This window comes from Bacillus rossius, chromosome 12, assembly GCF_032445375.1.
Source record: "Bacillus rossius redtenbacheri isolate Brsri chromosome 12, Brsri_v3, whole genome shotgun sequence".
Taxonomy (NCBI): domain Eukaryota; kingdom Metazoa; phylum Arthropoda; class Insecta; order Phasmatodea; family Bacillidae; genus Bacillus; species Bacillus rossius.
In genome coordinates this window covers 21,371,761-21,388,319 of record NC_086339.1, presented here as the reverse complement: position 1 = coordinate 21,388,319, position 16,559 = coordinate 21,371,761, and the positions used below count along the sequence as shown (strand labels likewise).

The 16,559-nt window shown below is 40.0% G+C and overlaps 1 protein-coding gene across 5 annotated transcripts in view; it reads right to left on the bottom strand.

Annotated features, from left to right (window-relative positions):
• LOC134537688 (extracellular sulfatase SULF-1 homolog) overlaps window positions 1-16,559 on the bottom strand; it is a 363,580-nt gene that overhangs the window by 26,175 nt on the left and 320,846 nt on the right. For 4 of the 5 annotated variants that reach the window (XM_063378401.1, XM_063378404.1, XM_063378405.1 and 1 more), the window contains 6 exons: window positions 15,968-16,124; window positions 13,235-13,372; window positions 11,459-11,702; window positions 10,293-10,493; window positions 8,743-9,366; window positions 7,501-7,619 (listed from right to left, as the gene is read on the bottom strand). In XM_063378401.1, coding sequence (XP_063234471.1) covers window positions 7,501-7,619; window positions 8,743-9,366; window positions 10,293-10,493; window positions 11,459-11,702; window positions 13,235-13,372; window positions 15,968-16,124 — 1,483 coding nt within the window. The remainder of the gene's footprint in view (window positions 1-7,500; window positions 7,620-8,742; window positions 9,367-10,292; window positions 10,494-11,458; window positions 11,703-13,234; window positions 13,373-15,967; window positions 16,125-16,559) is intronic. The other variant, XM_063378403.1, reaches the window with a different exon arrangement.

Below are 16,559 nucleotides of genomic sequence, written 5' to 3'. Positions count from 1 at the left end.
ATTTGTTTTAAAATATTTTGCGTTAAAAATGTGAAAACTTCATTCTGTCTGGCATTCATAGCACTTTTGGCATTATATAACTGTTCAGACACATGAGGTACTGGTTTAACTTGTGTAAGATAACAACTTTACAGTGTTTACATGACTTCAAAGTTGTGCTAGCAAGCTTAAAATTTAAGAATGTTGTTCAGAGGACTTATCCAAGCACAAAAACATAGCACCAAATAATTTTAGCAGGCTTTCACGGCCATTGTCTCAAGTAGCTTGGCTTCTGGGTTGTAGCCATGTCCTTGGCAAAAAATTCACCAAGGTTTCAGTTGACATTGCAGTCACCATCATCAGGGAGCAGATACCTACTGAGGTTCTTACCAGTTGTCCTGCTCATTATATACTCTTGCCTGAGGGGAAGGTGCTTCCTGATTGGCTGCTGCTGTGGGCCAATCAGAGCCTTCCTTTCTTCTGGATGGCTGGGCTGTTATGCCAATCGGGGGTGATTTGTCTGAAGTTGGCTGTGGAGCTATGTTTTGAGGATTTCTAAAGAGTGGATTCCATATTTTGCTTAATTTGTAACCATCTTCTCTATTAATGTTTGCTGGGTGTTTTAATATTTCTATTGATTCTCGAATGTATCTTTTCTTGTATTGTGGGATGTTGTATATGGTGTGGAATTGGTCGAATTCAATGCTATGTCTGGTTTCCATGGAGTGTTCTACTATAGCTGATCGCTGGTTTCATGTTTGTAGTCACTGATGTGTTCTTTAACTCTTGTGATTATTCATCTGCCTGTTTGTCCTATATATACCTTGCCACAGGAACATGGAATCTTGTACACACCGGCTGTGTTTTCAGCAGAGGTTTTATCTTTCACCGATGGCAGAGACCCCTCAATCTTGTTTATGGGTTTGAGAAGTGTGTGGATTTCATGCTTCCTAATAATTCTTGCCACTTGGTCAGAAATTCCTTTGACATAAGGAATGAAGGCTTTATTAGGAAGATGTTGTTTCTTATTCTGTTGAGGTGGTTTCTTGGCTTTCATGATTTCTGACTTTGAATAATTATTTGCTTGAAGAGCACTTGTAAGATGTTTCATTTCTTCCCCAATATTGTCTTCTTCACAAATGGCTCAAGCTCTGTTTACCAAAGTTGAGATGACTGTTCTCTTCTGAGATGGAGGGTGTTGTATGAACTTGCCTGTAGATACCTGTCTGTGTGGGTTGGCTTTCTGTAAACACGGTGGCTGATATGATTATACTTTCCTCTTGTGACCAAGAAAGACATCCAGAAAAGGTAATTTCCCTTCTACTTCCACCTCCATGGTGAATAGTATATTCGGATGAATGCTCTACAGGTGTTTTAGAAAGTCTAGTAGATTATCTTTTCCATGGCTCCAAATAAAAAAGGTGACATAAACATACCTGTACCAGCACTTGGGTTTAAGCTGGCTGGTTCGTATTGCTTTCTCCTCAAATTTGGCCATAAAAATATTAGCTAATAGCCTAATAGGGGAGAGAGAGGCGAGCCCATGGCAGTGCCTTCCTGTTGCTTGGAGATCTGCCCCTTGAAAGAGAAGAAGGTCGAACAAACACAGTGTTCTGTGAGCTTCACTATGTCTCTGCTCAGACAGTCTTCTCCCAGGTGTGTGAGGAGAATTTGAAGGGCTTCTAGGACAGGCACTTCAGTGAAGAGTGAAACCACATCAAAGCTGACCAGGATATCTGTTGGTTGAAGAGAAAGATGTTTAAGAATAGAAATGAAATGTGCAGAATTTCTGACATGAGAAGCTGGAGTGGGTAATAAAGGTTGGATTAATCCATTCAAGTATCTGGCTAGTGCATGGGTAGGAGAGCCAATTGCACTCACTATTGGGCGAAGAGAAATGTCCTTCTTATGTATCTTCGGAAGCCCGGGTTCTCTCATATTTGACAATCAGATTTTTCTTACAGTTTTCTTCTAAGCTTGATTCGGTAACCAGTTTCTTTGTGGTTGATTCTATTTGTTTTAGAGGATTTTTCTTGACTGCTGCACATGTAGGTTCAGCAAGAAGTTTATGGATCTTGGCTTCATAATCTGAATTATTCATGAATACACAAAGAAACTGGTTACCGAATCAAGCTTAGAAGAAAACTGTAAGAAAAATCTGATTGTCAAATATGAGAGAACCCCGATATTCTACGGGCTTCCGAAGATACATAAGAAGGACATTTCTCTTCGCCCAATAGTGAGTGCAATTGGCTCTCCTACCCATGCACTAGCCAGATACTTGAATGGATTAATCCAACCTTTATTACCCACTCCAGCTTCTCATGTCAGAAATTCTGCACATTTCATTTCTATTCTTAAACAACTTTCTCTTCAACCAACAGATATCCTGGTCAGCTTTGATGTGGTTTCACTCTTCACTGAAGTGCCTGTCCTAGAAGCCCTTCAAATTCTCCTCACACACCTGGGAGAAGACTGTCTGAGCAGAGACATAGTGAAGCTCACAGAACACTGTGTTTGTTCGACCTTCTTCTCTTTCAAGGGGCAGATCTCCAAGCAACAGGAAGGCACTGCCATGGGCTCGCCTCTCTCTCCCCTATTAGGCTATTAGCTAATATTTTTATGGCCAAATTTGAGGAGAAAGCAATAAGAACCAGCCAGCTTAAACCCAAGTGCTGGTACAGGTATGTTTATGTCACCTTTTTTATTTGGAGCCATGGAAAAGATAATCTACTAGACTTTCTAAAACACCTGTAGAGCATTCATCCGAATATACTATTCACCATGGAGGTGGAAGTAGAAGGGAAATTACCTTTTCTGGATGTCTTTCTTGGTCACAAGAGGAAAGTATAATCATATCAGCCACCGTGTTTACAGAAAGCCAACCCACACAGACAGGTATCTACAGGCAAGTTCATACAACACCCTCCATCTCAGAAGAGAACAGTCATCTCAACTTTGGTAAACAGAGCTTGAGCCATTTGTGAAGAAGACAATATTGGGGAAGAAATGAAACATCTTACAAGTGCTCTTCAAGCAAATAATTATTCAAAGTCAGAAATCATGAAAGCCAAGAAACCACCTCAACAGAATAAGAAACAACATCTTCCTAATAAAGCCTTCATTCCTTATGTCAAAGGAATTTCTGACCAAGTGGCAAGAATTCTTAGGAAGCATGAAATCCACACAGTTCTCAAACCCATAAACAAGATTGAGGGGTCTCTGACATCGGTGAAAGATAAAACCTCTGCCGAAAACCCAGCCGGTGTGTACAAGATTCCATGTTCCTGTGGCAAGGTATATATAGGACAAACAGGCAGATGAATAATCACAAGAGTTAAAGAACACATCAGTGACTACAAACATGAAACCAGCGATCAGCATTAGTAGAACACTCCATGGAAACCAGACATAGCATTGATTTCGACCAATTCCACACCATATACAACATCCCACAATACAAGAAAAGATACATTCGAGAATCAATAGAAATATTAAAACACCCAGCAAACATTAATAGAGAAGATGGTTACAAATTAAGCAAAATATGGAATCCACTCTTTAGAAATCCTCAAAACATAGCTCCACAGCCAACTTCAGACAAATCGCCCCCAACTGGCAAAACAGCCCAGCCATCCAGAAGAAACGAAGGCTCTGATTGGCCCACAGCAGCAGCCAATCAGTAAGCACCTTCCCCTCAGGCAAGAGTATATAATGAGCAGGACAACTGGTAAGAACCTCAGTAGGTATCTGCTCCCTGATGATGGTGACTGCAATGTCAACTGAAACCTTGGTGAATTTTTTGCCAAGGACACGGCTACAACCCAGAAGCCAAGCTACTTGAGACAATGGCCGTGAAAGCCTGAACAACATTCTTAAATTTTAAGCTTGCTAGCACAACTTTGAAGTCATGTAAACACTGTAAAGTTGTTATCTTAGACAAGTTAAACCAGTACCTCATGTGTCTGAACAGTTATATAATGCCAAAAGTGCTATGAATGCCAGACAGAATGAAGTTTTCACATTTTTAACGCAAAATATTTTAGAACAAATAAACGGCAGTGATGAGAATTTGAAAATTTTTATAATGGGGAATGCTGGCACAAGAAAAACATTTTTGTTTATCTTGTTAAAGAATCAAATAAAGCGGTGCTATAGAGAGCCGGCCATGATTATTTGTGTCTTAACAGGAGTAGCAGCACGTTTAATAGAAGGAACAACTCTGCATTCGACACTCAAACGTCTTGTCCGAAACGATGGAAGAATAGTACAAATGCCCATTCTTACATAAATGTTATTCGCCAACAATGGCAAGAGATCAAATTATTATTCAAAGACAAAATATCTGTTGGGTTCACGCACCTTAAACAACTACAAAATAGCGATCAAATATTCGGTAGAATAAAACCTCTGCGTCTTTAGTGACTTGTGTCAGTTGCTACCCATGCATTCGCGCTCTAGCAGCCAGCCTGGTTGGTCTAGCTCTCTCCTGAATAGTATCAAGATGCCGCACCCGCATCGAAGGAAGATGGGAAATCACCGCGACCACAATCACCTCGAGCAGCGCGACGCAAGTCTAGAGGCAGGCTTCGGAGCAGATTTTTCGCCGAACCACATGTGATGCAATTCACCTATAGACCTCCTTGCGAAGAGATACAAGGGCGACATGCCAGAGTACTTCAGTTCGCCGGTATTCTGCATCGGGCTCTCGTGGGACGGCGACCTGGAGCTGAAACAACTAAGGCAGCTGCTCGACGTGTACCTCATTCACCCGGAGGAACAATATCAGACCAATGTTGTGGTAGTCCCAATACCCGCATCCCCAGGCTTCACCGAAGCACTGATAAACACAACAGAGTCTGGCTACTTGAAGAAACTCTACGATGTTGATGACTCCAAGTACCGCATGGGGAGAATTCTCGCGGCTGTCCACATCCCGGCGGATCAAGAAGATGAGTACATCCCCTGCGAAATGTACAGCACTGTGGTAGCTTGCGAAGAGCGAGTCCGGCTGAAGTGCATCCACAGCACTGCCCAGTCGACTCTCTCCAGCGAGACTACGCAGGCCAGCCAGTCCACTCCAGAGCTGCAGGACTGCAGCACGCAAACGGACCAATTAGCGAAGCTCCGACACACCTCGTGTCAGACGCCCGCCCCAGCCAAGCAGAAACACTCTGGCATCCAAACTGCCGTTCTAACGGCTGTGAAAGGTACCGACACCGTTCTCAAGGAGAACACAGCATCACAACGGCTGCAGACGCCCAGTGCCTGCCCAGTGACGCAGGCCTGCCCTGCCAAGAAGAAGGAGGCGGCCACAGCTGCGCGGAAACCACGACTTCAGCCTGCTGCAGAACGACGCCAGCTCCCTCCGCAACCGAAGAGAGTGCCCTGGCACTTTGTCGTCCTCAGGGGCTGCGGAGGGGCTGGGGTGCCGACTGAAGAAGTGGAGTCTGCACTGTGCAAGGCCGGACACAGCCGACCAAGTGCTGGCACATCCGCATTCAGGCAAGAGGGCGCTCCACCGGCCTTCACCGAGTGGCTTTTGCTACATCTGAAGAAGCCACTTGTCCCCTCCGCCGGCCTAGCCCTTTCTCCCGTTAAAGGGAGAAGGTCAGCGGCCCACGGTCATAAGAACCTCGCCTTACAGACAACACGAAGAAAATACATTAAATTTGTCCAGCCATTGCCCACAAGCAAAAATTAAACTAACACTACAACAAATAATAATATAATCAAGTAAAACTGAGCACCCACGCTTAACCTAATATACACCCCCCCCCCCCCTCCAGGGAGGGCTGGACGAAACCACGAGATTAAAGTAAAGTCACCACACAAAATAAATTTAAATATTTAAGGCCAATGCTTCGCAGCATATTTTAGAAAACAATATCAATAAAGCCAAAACAAAACTATTATAGGTCAAACCAGGAGGTAATGGGTCGCAGTAAGCGACCTGGTACTCTAAACGGGCCGCGGGGTGCGATGCCAAGTCGAGGCACAAGGGCCCCTAGTCCCACACTGGCGATGATGTAATCCCTGTCAGTCGGACGAGAGTCTGCTGGGGGTTGCTTCATTAAGCAATTATTCTGAGCCCTTGCCATACATGCGGGTAAGTCGGGTGTTTCACCAGACGGAGCGGCTACTGCCAGCAACAAATCTTGGCATCTTTTTTCTTTAATAAAACTGACAAGAGAATATGTGCCAGCAGGTAAACACAAAATTTATAGATGTGATAAAATGCACTGTGAATTGGTGAGCTCTGATGTGAGCATGTTTCAATACTTATGAGAAAAGTAAGTTAAGAATTTACCAGTGATTTTTCAATTTAAAAGGATTTATGAATTTATGCAAAAAATGCTCAAGTGCAAGCACACTATCAAACGATTACGGCACAGAATATTTTAATACATTAGACACGGAAATCGGCTACCACTAACCGGGATAGCATTATACCAACAGGTATTAATAAAACGGGACAACTTCCTAAACATCTCGAAATATTTTCTATTATAGACAAATTGAAAGAAGAGTTATTGAACGGTGCTATTGGATACTTAACCAAAATAATATGGCCTTACTTTCGGCGAGCACAGCTTTACAATACATACCTACCATTAGTCCAGGCAAACTTTAGTAACGTTATGATACCAAAATATGTTCATCAATTCCAAACCAAATACGGCACGGCACATAATGTTGCCTATGGTTCTCTGTTGGGCTTCCACTGTGCATAAATAAGATGCAAGGCAGCACAGTGGAACATGCCTTGGTAAATTTAGGCCCTAAACGTTTCACTGCTGGACAAGCTTATGTTGCCCTTTGCCGAGTTAAATCTTTAGAAGGCTTCATTGAAGCATTTGATGGTTTGAAATTAACAGATAAAACACCTTGCAATATTGATACATTATTAGAAAAGCACAGATTTAGACAAAACTAAAAAGTTTAAAATAAATAATAAAAAACATTTCTTAATACATGCTTTTATTTAAATGCTCTAAAAAAAAGTACATTAACTTTGAAGTAAATAAAACCCATCATTTGATTACATTTAACAATTTTATATAATATACATATTCTCTTGACAAGATTTTATTTTATATCTTAGAACAATACAATATCTTTATTTAAAATTGGTATTCACGTCATAAAAATTTGTATGAGGATTTACCTCTATGAAGATGTTGGATTTTGTATAATGATAATGCGAGTTTTATCTTCTTTTAAATATATGTCATTAATAAAATTGATGTATTATAGCAGTTTATTTTATATCATAATAAAATTGTAATATGTAAGAAATGATGGGTTTCATTTACTTCAAATTTAATTTTTTTCTTTTCAGAGAATTTTAAAAATAGTTTGTATTAAAAAAATGTTTATTAAATTTCTTACCAAGATGGATAATAATTATTCACGCTGGTTATGTCAAAATGTCCAACTGATAAATGTAACAGCTATGTCTGACCTAGTTATCGAATTAATTATTGACAATTGCAGCATTACATCAGTGTGTGAGCTCACGTTTCAGGTTCGCAGAAACACGTGTGGTGGTCCACGGACGACAGCTGCCGGCTCCCGTGCGGCTGACGGCTCGGCTGGAACACTGTCACCTTGATGTGGTTGGGGACCCCGCCTACCTGCTACAGACACATTTCATTATGTATTTGTTAATGTATTTTTTTTTTTTAAGAGCCAGCCAAAAGACATATTCCAAAATGTGCAAGGAAACTGTCCAAGAAAAACACATGTGAAGAGCAGAAGTGAATAGCCAAGCTATCATCCACAACACATCCAAAAATGAATACAATTAAAATATTTTGCTAGAAACTATTACTAAAATAAATTTATACAGAATGAAATAAGAGCATAAGTACGTATAATTGATTATCCAGTTGATATGTGCCCTTTAAAGTACTGGTACACTTGTCGTTACGGTAATGAATTTCTTTTTCATTAAAGGACTACATGCAAAATGTTCTTAGGCAATGGGATGCTCCACAACTATCAGAGGTTCCAAACCATTTGTGTATTAATGCTCTGATTGTATATAAACTTGAATCAGTATTTGAATTATTAAGTTTAAAAAAAATTGTATTAATATCTCTAGTTTCACAGTAAAATATTATAATATATAAAATATAATAGATGTTAAATTTGTAAATTTAAAAAAAATGCAATTTTTTTTAGCCCCTAGATTTTGAGGAATTAAAAATTGTTTAAAAACCAGAAGGCAATATCAGCATTGTATAGATTTTTTTTATTCATATTAATAGTATTAGTGACGAAAGATAAAAATTTTAATTTGATACAATGTCAGAACTGTAAGAGATTCAAACCAAGAAATCAATAACATACCTAGTTGCCCACTGCTAATAAAGTTACGTATGTAAGTTGAACTGTTATTGCTTTTGATGGCCTGTGGTAAGAAACCATCCCGGGATTTTCCAGGAGTGATCTTGGACACATTCGCAAGGGGGAATTTGCAAGTGGGGCTTGCGCGGCCAGAGAGTTTTGCACGTGGGTTTCAACCGACACAAGTCATCTCTGGATGGCTTGTATGTTATATACTGCCCCCCCCCCCCCCCCTCAGTGAGGAGCTTCTTAATTTCAGGCTCCCACCCATCCCTCCGTGATCTTGGGAAACCTCAAGGAAACTGAAATCAGGATGGCCGTATTGGGATTCGGACCCAGGTCCTCTGAAATGTCAGTCTCTCACTGTGCCATGTCACTACATGGCTGTGCATGGCGGTGATGATGACTCACCCGAGGGCCACTCCTGGCTGTTGGGCTGACCCTCTGCTCGGGCCCGATCGTCGTCACGTTATCGTCGGGCAGGGAGTTGACGGGTTCCTCCGTCCCAGCAGTCTCGTTATTGTCCGGAGCGCTTGCGACAGGAGTGACCGTGTGGACTCCGTGGTGGTGCCGGTGGTGGTTGTTGTGGCCCAGGGGCTGGGTGGTGGGGGTGGTGGGGGTGGTGGTGGTGGTTGTGGTGGTGGTGGTAGTCCCCTCCGTGCCGCCAAGCACCGTGGTCGTTGTGGGTCCCTCCGTGCTAGTCCTTGGCTTCTTCCTCAGCCTGCGCGTGGCATTGTGATGGTGGTGGTGGTAGTGGTGGTGGTTGCGACCAGACCTGTCTGACCCCACATCCTCACCCTCCATGTTCCTGGTCTCGACGTTTGCGACGGTCGCGTTGTCTGGCTCGGCAGTCAACGTCGTTCCCTCCTCGGCCGTGCTCGCTGCTGGCTCATCGACGTCGGCACTTGCGTCGTCGTCGTCCGAGGGGAATTCCTCGATGCCGCGAGCATTCTCGTCGTCCTCGTCTTCCTCTTCCACGCTTACGTCGTACGAATGATGATGTGGCCGCTTAGCCCTTAAATGACGTCGAATTTCCTGAATCAAATTTATGGGGACAGTCATTTATCAGCAATACAGTTTAAAAAAAATACACCATCTAAATCACATTTCACACACATTTGAATGGACAAGGAATAAAACTGATATGATATCAAAAAAATAATGAATTGTAACTATGAAAAAGTTTCAAATATTTAAAAAAAAAACTACAATATTTTTTTTTTATTATTATTTCTTAACTTGCTTATATTGTTACTTCATTAACACTTATTGCCTTCTCAATTTTGGATGCAGGTGATTTTTCTAAGAAATGTCATACAGAACATGTGACATAAGGAAAATTTTTTCTTCTCTTTTATTTCACATTTAATTCGCTAACTAGTGTGTTGCAGACAGTTTTGTTGCCCACAAATATTTATAAATAGCTACTCAGACTTTCTGATGATGTTTTTCAAATTCGCTATAGTAAGTGCAGCCATATATGTACACCAGAATGAGTAAATGCTGCGTTGGCAGATTTCATGAAAAAAAAAAAAGCCATTATTCACTTTTAAGAAATTGATATCTAAGAATAAACTCATTGTGATTTATACGATACTTGGATTCAAAAACTACAAGATAACAATGACAAACATCAAAATACCAGTTTTTTTTGTTTTTTTTCCAACTACATATTATTTTGTTTACATCCTTCCATCTCATCTATTTGCATGGCGAGAGATTGTATTCATGTATTTTAGTAATGAAGCAAACTAACAGATGTTTAAAATTACACACTCAATCAATGGTTACTACTATATTATTATACATTGTTGCAGAGTTTTACTAAGTTTTGCGAAACGTAGTTTCATTTTTTAACATAACCCTAAGGGGTCTTCATAAGTACTGTATTCAGATTACCTTGTATGCATTATTCCTGAGATTGGGAGGAAAAAATCCATATTCATCCAGACTGTAATTACCTTCAGAGCATCGAGCTTGACACGCAGTTTGCGTATCTGCTCCTCCACGTTGTTCCTCGACGATCGCCAGGCTTGCGGGTTCTCGTAAACCACGTTGCTGCAGTTCACGCCTCCAGGGTACACCCGGCAGCCTCCGTTGATCTCATTGATGGCTCGCAGAGACGCATTGGCCTCTCTCTCCTTCTCATTCACTTGAGTTTCCTGAACAACATGTCACTGCATGAAAACCATAAAATTAATTTTAAAAGAATAAGTAGGCCTTGTTTCTTTTTTAAAAAATTGATAGAATAATTTTTTTTTTCAATCTGCCATCCAGAAGTTTTTCTGGGTAAAGAGAAAAAAGTTATTAATCAAAATTTGTAACCACATTCCTTTAAGGGAAAAAATTTTTGATCAAAATTTGTAACCACATTCCTTAAAATGCAAACAAAAAAATATTTTCTTTGTTTCTTGCTAATGCTCAAGTCATGTAAACAGAATACTTTTAAGGGACCCAACTTGTTAGGGGTGTGGCGGGATAAGCGCAATGCTCACTGGTATATCTAGCGTGATATTGTCTCTAACCATGCAGTCTTCTTGTTGTGCTGAGGACAACTATGAAATTTTAACGGTGACCATAACATTTATATGGCGGAGAAATGAAGATGATGTAATGCAAGTCCCTCAAGTGCTTTCAAGAATCTGCACCGGTTGATTTATGTTTAAAATTTAATCTGAAAACATGCCTTTTAGCTTTTAACTACAAAAATTTGCCTTCTACAAAAATTAGTTTATAATTTTAATCCAGAAACCAAATCACTAATCGGCCCTCAGTGAATTCTTAAATGCTTTTTGTAAACAGACCCCACTTGGATAGCTTGTAGTTTTAAAATTGCTTTGTTTTTCCTGAAGCTCTGCACACTGAATGTGTGCCCAGATAGCCAAGACCCTTAAGGACAATCCTAGTTAGTTGCTAAAGACACTTTTGGTTCTACAGGCCCAGATAGTCTATTCGTTAAGCATTGTTCAAAGTTGATGCTCTATAAAAAAAACCAAGTAGTTTGAAAATAGTGCAAATAGAGTTTAAAATTTTTTTAAAAATCTATGTTCAACTCATGAAGCCCAGGACAGAGTACTAACAATCGCCCTGCTCTCTGGGCAGGTCTGCCAACTGTCTTTCTTCTCACCTCCAAGCCATAAAGTTGTTCTTCCAAGTCCTCCATGACGTGATCGAGGGTGTCCCGCTTCGCTCGAAGCCCCTTCCTCGGCCGCTTGATCCTCAACAATAAGTCGTTCAACAGGACCGGGTCCATGTTTTCCCGTCTGCTCTGCAGAAAGTCCTCCAAGTGCCTTGGCCCCACAGAACGCTTGTTCTGGGCCAAGCGCAGGAATCTGGGGTGATGATCCTTCATGTCTTTGTTTGCGTGACCTCTGGAAAACAACCCACAGGTTAAAATTAGAGGCTAGCTTATATGGTGTAAATACAGATAAAAACAAAATAACACCAAAATGAAAGTCAATAGATAGCATAACACCAAAACCAAGGCAAAAAACAAAACACATATAAACTCACTTAATAAAAAAATTAATAACTACATAAAAAATTAGTTAACTTTCTAGTGTATTAATTTTTTTAAGTTTTTTTTTTTGGGAAAATAAACCAAGTAAAATAAGTCTTGATACTTTAAAGAGGTAGCTAAAGGCCCACAAGGGCTTTCATCAGTGAATATAGATTTTTTTTTCCATATTAATAGGATTTTAAAAGTAAAATAGAGAAAAAAAGGTAAAAAAATTTAAGTTTATTACTATGTCAGCACCAGAAAGAAATTTGTACCATGCAACAACTTAATTTTTTTCTCTCTTATGTAAGTTTAGTAGTTCCAATAATACGTATAATGTTGTTTTGATCCATACGACTATTTTAGTAAATTTATGCATGATACTACTGACGTATGTATGTACTGACATATATATATATATATATATATATATATTTTTTTTTTTTCATAAAAATAAAAAGTTGCCAATAAAATCTGTTTGAAAATAAAACTATTCAAATCTTGTCTCTGACTATTATTCAATTATTACTATGTCTATGTTCAGTACTAATAATAGAACTCACACATTAGTTATCATGTACAACCCTAGACATCTAGATCTCAACTGACTTACTAATTGATCAGTTTGGTTCTAACACCCACCCAATCACTAAAATTCTCTCCAATATGTGGAAACATCTGATTTTTATGCTTATTCTGTTTTTAACACTTTCTCCTTGTCTCCTCTTCAATAACTTAAGCATTTCAGTAATTTTCAGGTATAAATAAACACGTTGCTCCAAACAGCTCAATATTAGTTCAAGAAAATACTGAACAATCTTTAAAATAATTAATGCATGGTAAAATATTTTTCATTACACTGGTTCATTTTATATTTCGATTTGATTTCGACATTAAAACTCGCATTTAAAATCAGCAATTCGTACAAAAGATAATTACAGTAGCACATAATATCGTGAGGCATAGTTAGTGTAAATTTTGTTATCAGTTAGGTGGCTGTTCTTGTTGCATTATCCTGAATTGTACTAGATAGGTTTTTTTTTTTTCTCTTCTACCCAAAGTATTCATGTTGGTTGTCAAAACTATTCTAGCCAAGAAAAAGATGTATTTTAAAATTACGTTTACCAGTCGGCGGGTGTGAATGGGAAGCCTACAACTCGCGTAGTTTCGGTTCCCTGCAAGAATATCGGAAGATTTCCGAAGTTTTGCGTTTTGGTATTAACGCCACTTCAGCCGCTAAATCAGAAGTTTCCAATGAAAACAAGCATGTTGTGACTGACCTAACCTAACCTAACCCTTCGATTTTTTTTTAATTTCAATTTTTGAGAGAAATCCGAAGTTGCACGAACGTGGTAGGGAACCGAAACTACGTGAGTTGTAGGCTTCCCGGGTGAGAATACCCACCTGTAGAACTGTCGCTGCGAGCGCCGCTCGTCCGGCTCCAGACGGGTGTACTCCATGCCGGATGGCGTGAAGCACAGGCACTTCCTGCGTCTGCTGTGCGCCGCCGCCATCTGGAACTTGCACTTGTGCTTGCGCCACCTGCAATCACGAGCACAGCCCGTCTCCCGATCAAAACTAGAGCTTTCACCACATCGCAGATTAAAATACTCGGTCCCACAAGCCACCACATTGGCTCTTTCCTTTCTTTTTTTTTTTTTTGTAGCTACTGTTACTTGAGAGATTTTTTTTTTCAAATATTAACCAGAATTTTTGTTCATTTGACTTGAAGCGAAGCACGCCGGGGAATCTGTGAGGAGAAAATGGAGAAGGGATAGGCATGCATATGGCCCTCACACTCATGTCCGTCATGTCAGTATCTCCACGGGTGAAAAAAGTACCAGCGTCAGTTGCGCAAAGCCAAAAAAAAAAAGTGTGAAATAGAGTGAAATTGTGAAGTCTCTCCAAGCACAGAAGAAGTACTAGCGTCAATATTATTACTATTGTTGCTGTATTTTTTAAGTTGTGTTTACTAAATTTGTTTGTAAATTCAATTTTTTTTTCAAACAAATTCATAAATAAACAGAAAACATTATCTGTCATATATGGGTTGTGTATGAAATGGCAGGAAACATTTTATATCATGTTTTTTTTCTAATTTATGGGTAAAAACAATATAATCAAAATAAAATGACAGTTTGCAGTTGCATAGTGATCATCACATTGCTTCTTCCCCATTATTTTGCAATTCTAAAATTACTAAGGTTTTCTTACCTCTGCAGCACCAGAACTTAGAGCCCAAAAGACAGAAATATGATTATGAAGGAGCCTTATTGATGTAGTCATCAGATCAATTGTCCCCTATCAAGGTAATCCAATGTCAAATCCTGCCAGATTCACTCCAGTATTTTTTTGTAAGCAGTAAATGTTTGTGTCTTAAAGGCACAGATTCAATTGCAGCTCCGTACACATTTTATCTCACGCTGTTCACTCCTCGGACGTGCCCTGAATTAAGGCTGGTGTCTAACTTACACCAGCTTACTCTCATCTCTTAAGGCTTGGCCTCACATGCCAAGTTGGATATTTAGTTTTCTTGTATCACTATTATTTAAGGAATTTCCATTAAATGCATTCCGATAAACTCTCTTGAATTTATTGCTGCATAATGAAAATTCTCACCAGGTATTTGTTAAATTATATTTTCAAGTTTTAGAAGGTCACACAAGTAATTATAGTTATGAGCTTGATATGTTACTGCTGTTAGATAATATTTAGTAAACATCTGTTGAGAAATTTTAAGATGAAACGAGACCAAGAATTGTCAAATTCCTTGAAAGTTCTGGGAGGACAATTATTAAAGATGACAGCAAGACAGCACTGTGGTTCCAACACTTACATCTCAATTTCCAGTGGCAGAAATATATGCGGCCCTGCAATGTTTGCTCCTCCAGAAAGTCAGTACCTGTCTATTTAGGCAGACTGGATGTTTTGCTGCACTAGATGACAACCTACTTTTTTCTGGCTCATAAACAATCTGACAAGGCCATTCTACAGTTCTTATTGCATCAAAGTAAGTATGGGCCTCACATGGACCAAAACAATTCATGAATGCAAAATAACATACAAGTATAATTAATGCCTGGTGGTCCGGAAATCATCAAACAGTTACTAATCTGCATGCTGCAGAAAACTTTCACATAAGCACACAAGTCTGGGATTTTACTTTTATGTTTGTGCAACCTTGATACACAAACAGTAAGTTGAATTAAAGGGTTGAAACTAAAAGACCCCATTTTGGATACAGCAATTTTTTTTCTGCAAGCTTATAAAATGAAAGCATCATTTCCAAAAATTATTTAAATAACTAAAACCAAAAACCTGTTGGTTCCAACATGGTGTAACATGATTTGTAACATGATTTGTATGGTGACCGCTTGAGAGTGGCAAAAACACCCGTTTCCGAGGAGCCTATATTTTTTCAAAGCCTTTTGAAACTTGCCTTTGTGCAACTTAAGGATTTTTTTTTTTTAGGCTGAAAAACTTGCTGGTGTACTTTCGGTATTGTTATCAAGTGATACTACAAAGATACTTAAAACCACTAATAATGACAAAGAAGTATTGATTTTGCAAATTGCAGCATGTACGTCACTTGATTTTTGTCGAAACGCAATGGGTTCTATCTAATTTCGAGGTCCCTGTCGTTATTGAGGCAAGCTGTTTGCAAGCACAGTACACACTTTGGGATGGCGGCACGCCGCTTTACTGCACAGGCAAACGTTCAAAATAGTTAACTACATGAAGATCAAAAAAAAAATCCCGAAGGCCAGTACAGTGGCGGATCCAGAGGTTCACCTCAGAGGGGGGACATTCTAGGATTTCAGAGTAGCCAGAGAAAAAATTTCTTAAAATTACTAAATTGTTATTTAATCCACTCACACTACACATAACATCCAACCACCAGATTTTATGATTTTACGATTTTACAAAAAATTCATTAATTATATTAAAATATTTTATTGGTTTCAGAAACAATCATTTTTTGTCAGCAATATTAATGTAGCAGACAACTTGTTTTTCGGGGGGGGGGGGGGGGGGGGGGGACTTGCACCTGGTGCCCCCCCTTGGATCCACCACTGGGCCAGTATTTGGAGGGGGGGGTGGTAGAAGAAAGCTTTGTGAATCCACGGGTTGCCAAACCTGTTTCCGTCCAGGAGGCACTGCCACTTCTGGCCGGGCCTGCACGGCGCCTGGAACTCCGGGCTCTGGCACTCGAGGGCGATGCGCTCCACCTTGCCGACCAGCCCGCCGGACGGCGCCACGGGAACCACCTGGTTGTCGAACTGCGGGTCCAGCCCTGTCGGCGTCCACACACAAACCAGTGAGGCGTTATCGTCCGACTGTACATTCTCAAATGATCAGCTCATTGGCCGGGCACAGTGATGCCCGGGTGAAAAAAACAAAGTGAACCAGAAAAATGGAAGTCAAGAACATCCAGTACATTAAAAGATTGGTCTACAGAGGTATAAGCAGAGGGGGGGTGGGGGGGGGGAGGATGGGGGAAATCATTCCTCCTCCTCCTCCTCTTCCCAAAAAAATGCCAAAACCTAAAAATCCTATCATTCCCCCCCCCCCCCCCCATCAAAAGAAAAGAATTCAAAAGTAAACAGCGGGTAAAGTAATTAAATTCCCTTCCTCCCGATAGGAAATCCTCCATCATCTCCTTGAAGTCAATCATTAAGCCACGATTTTTTTTAATTACATTTTAAATAGGTAGGTATTCAAAGTTCAA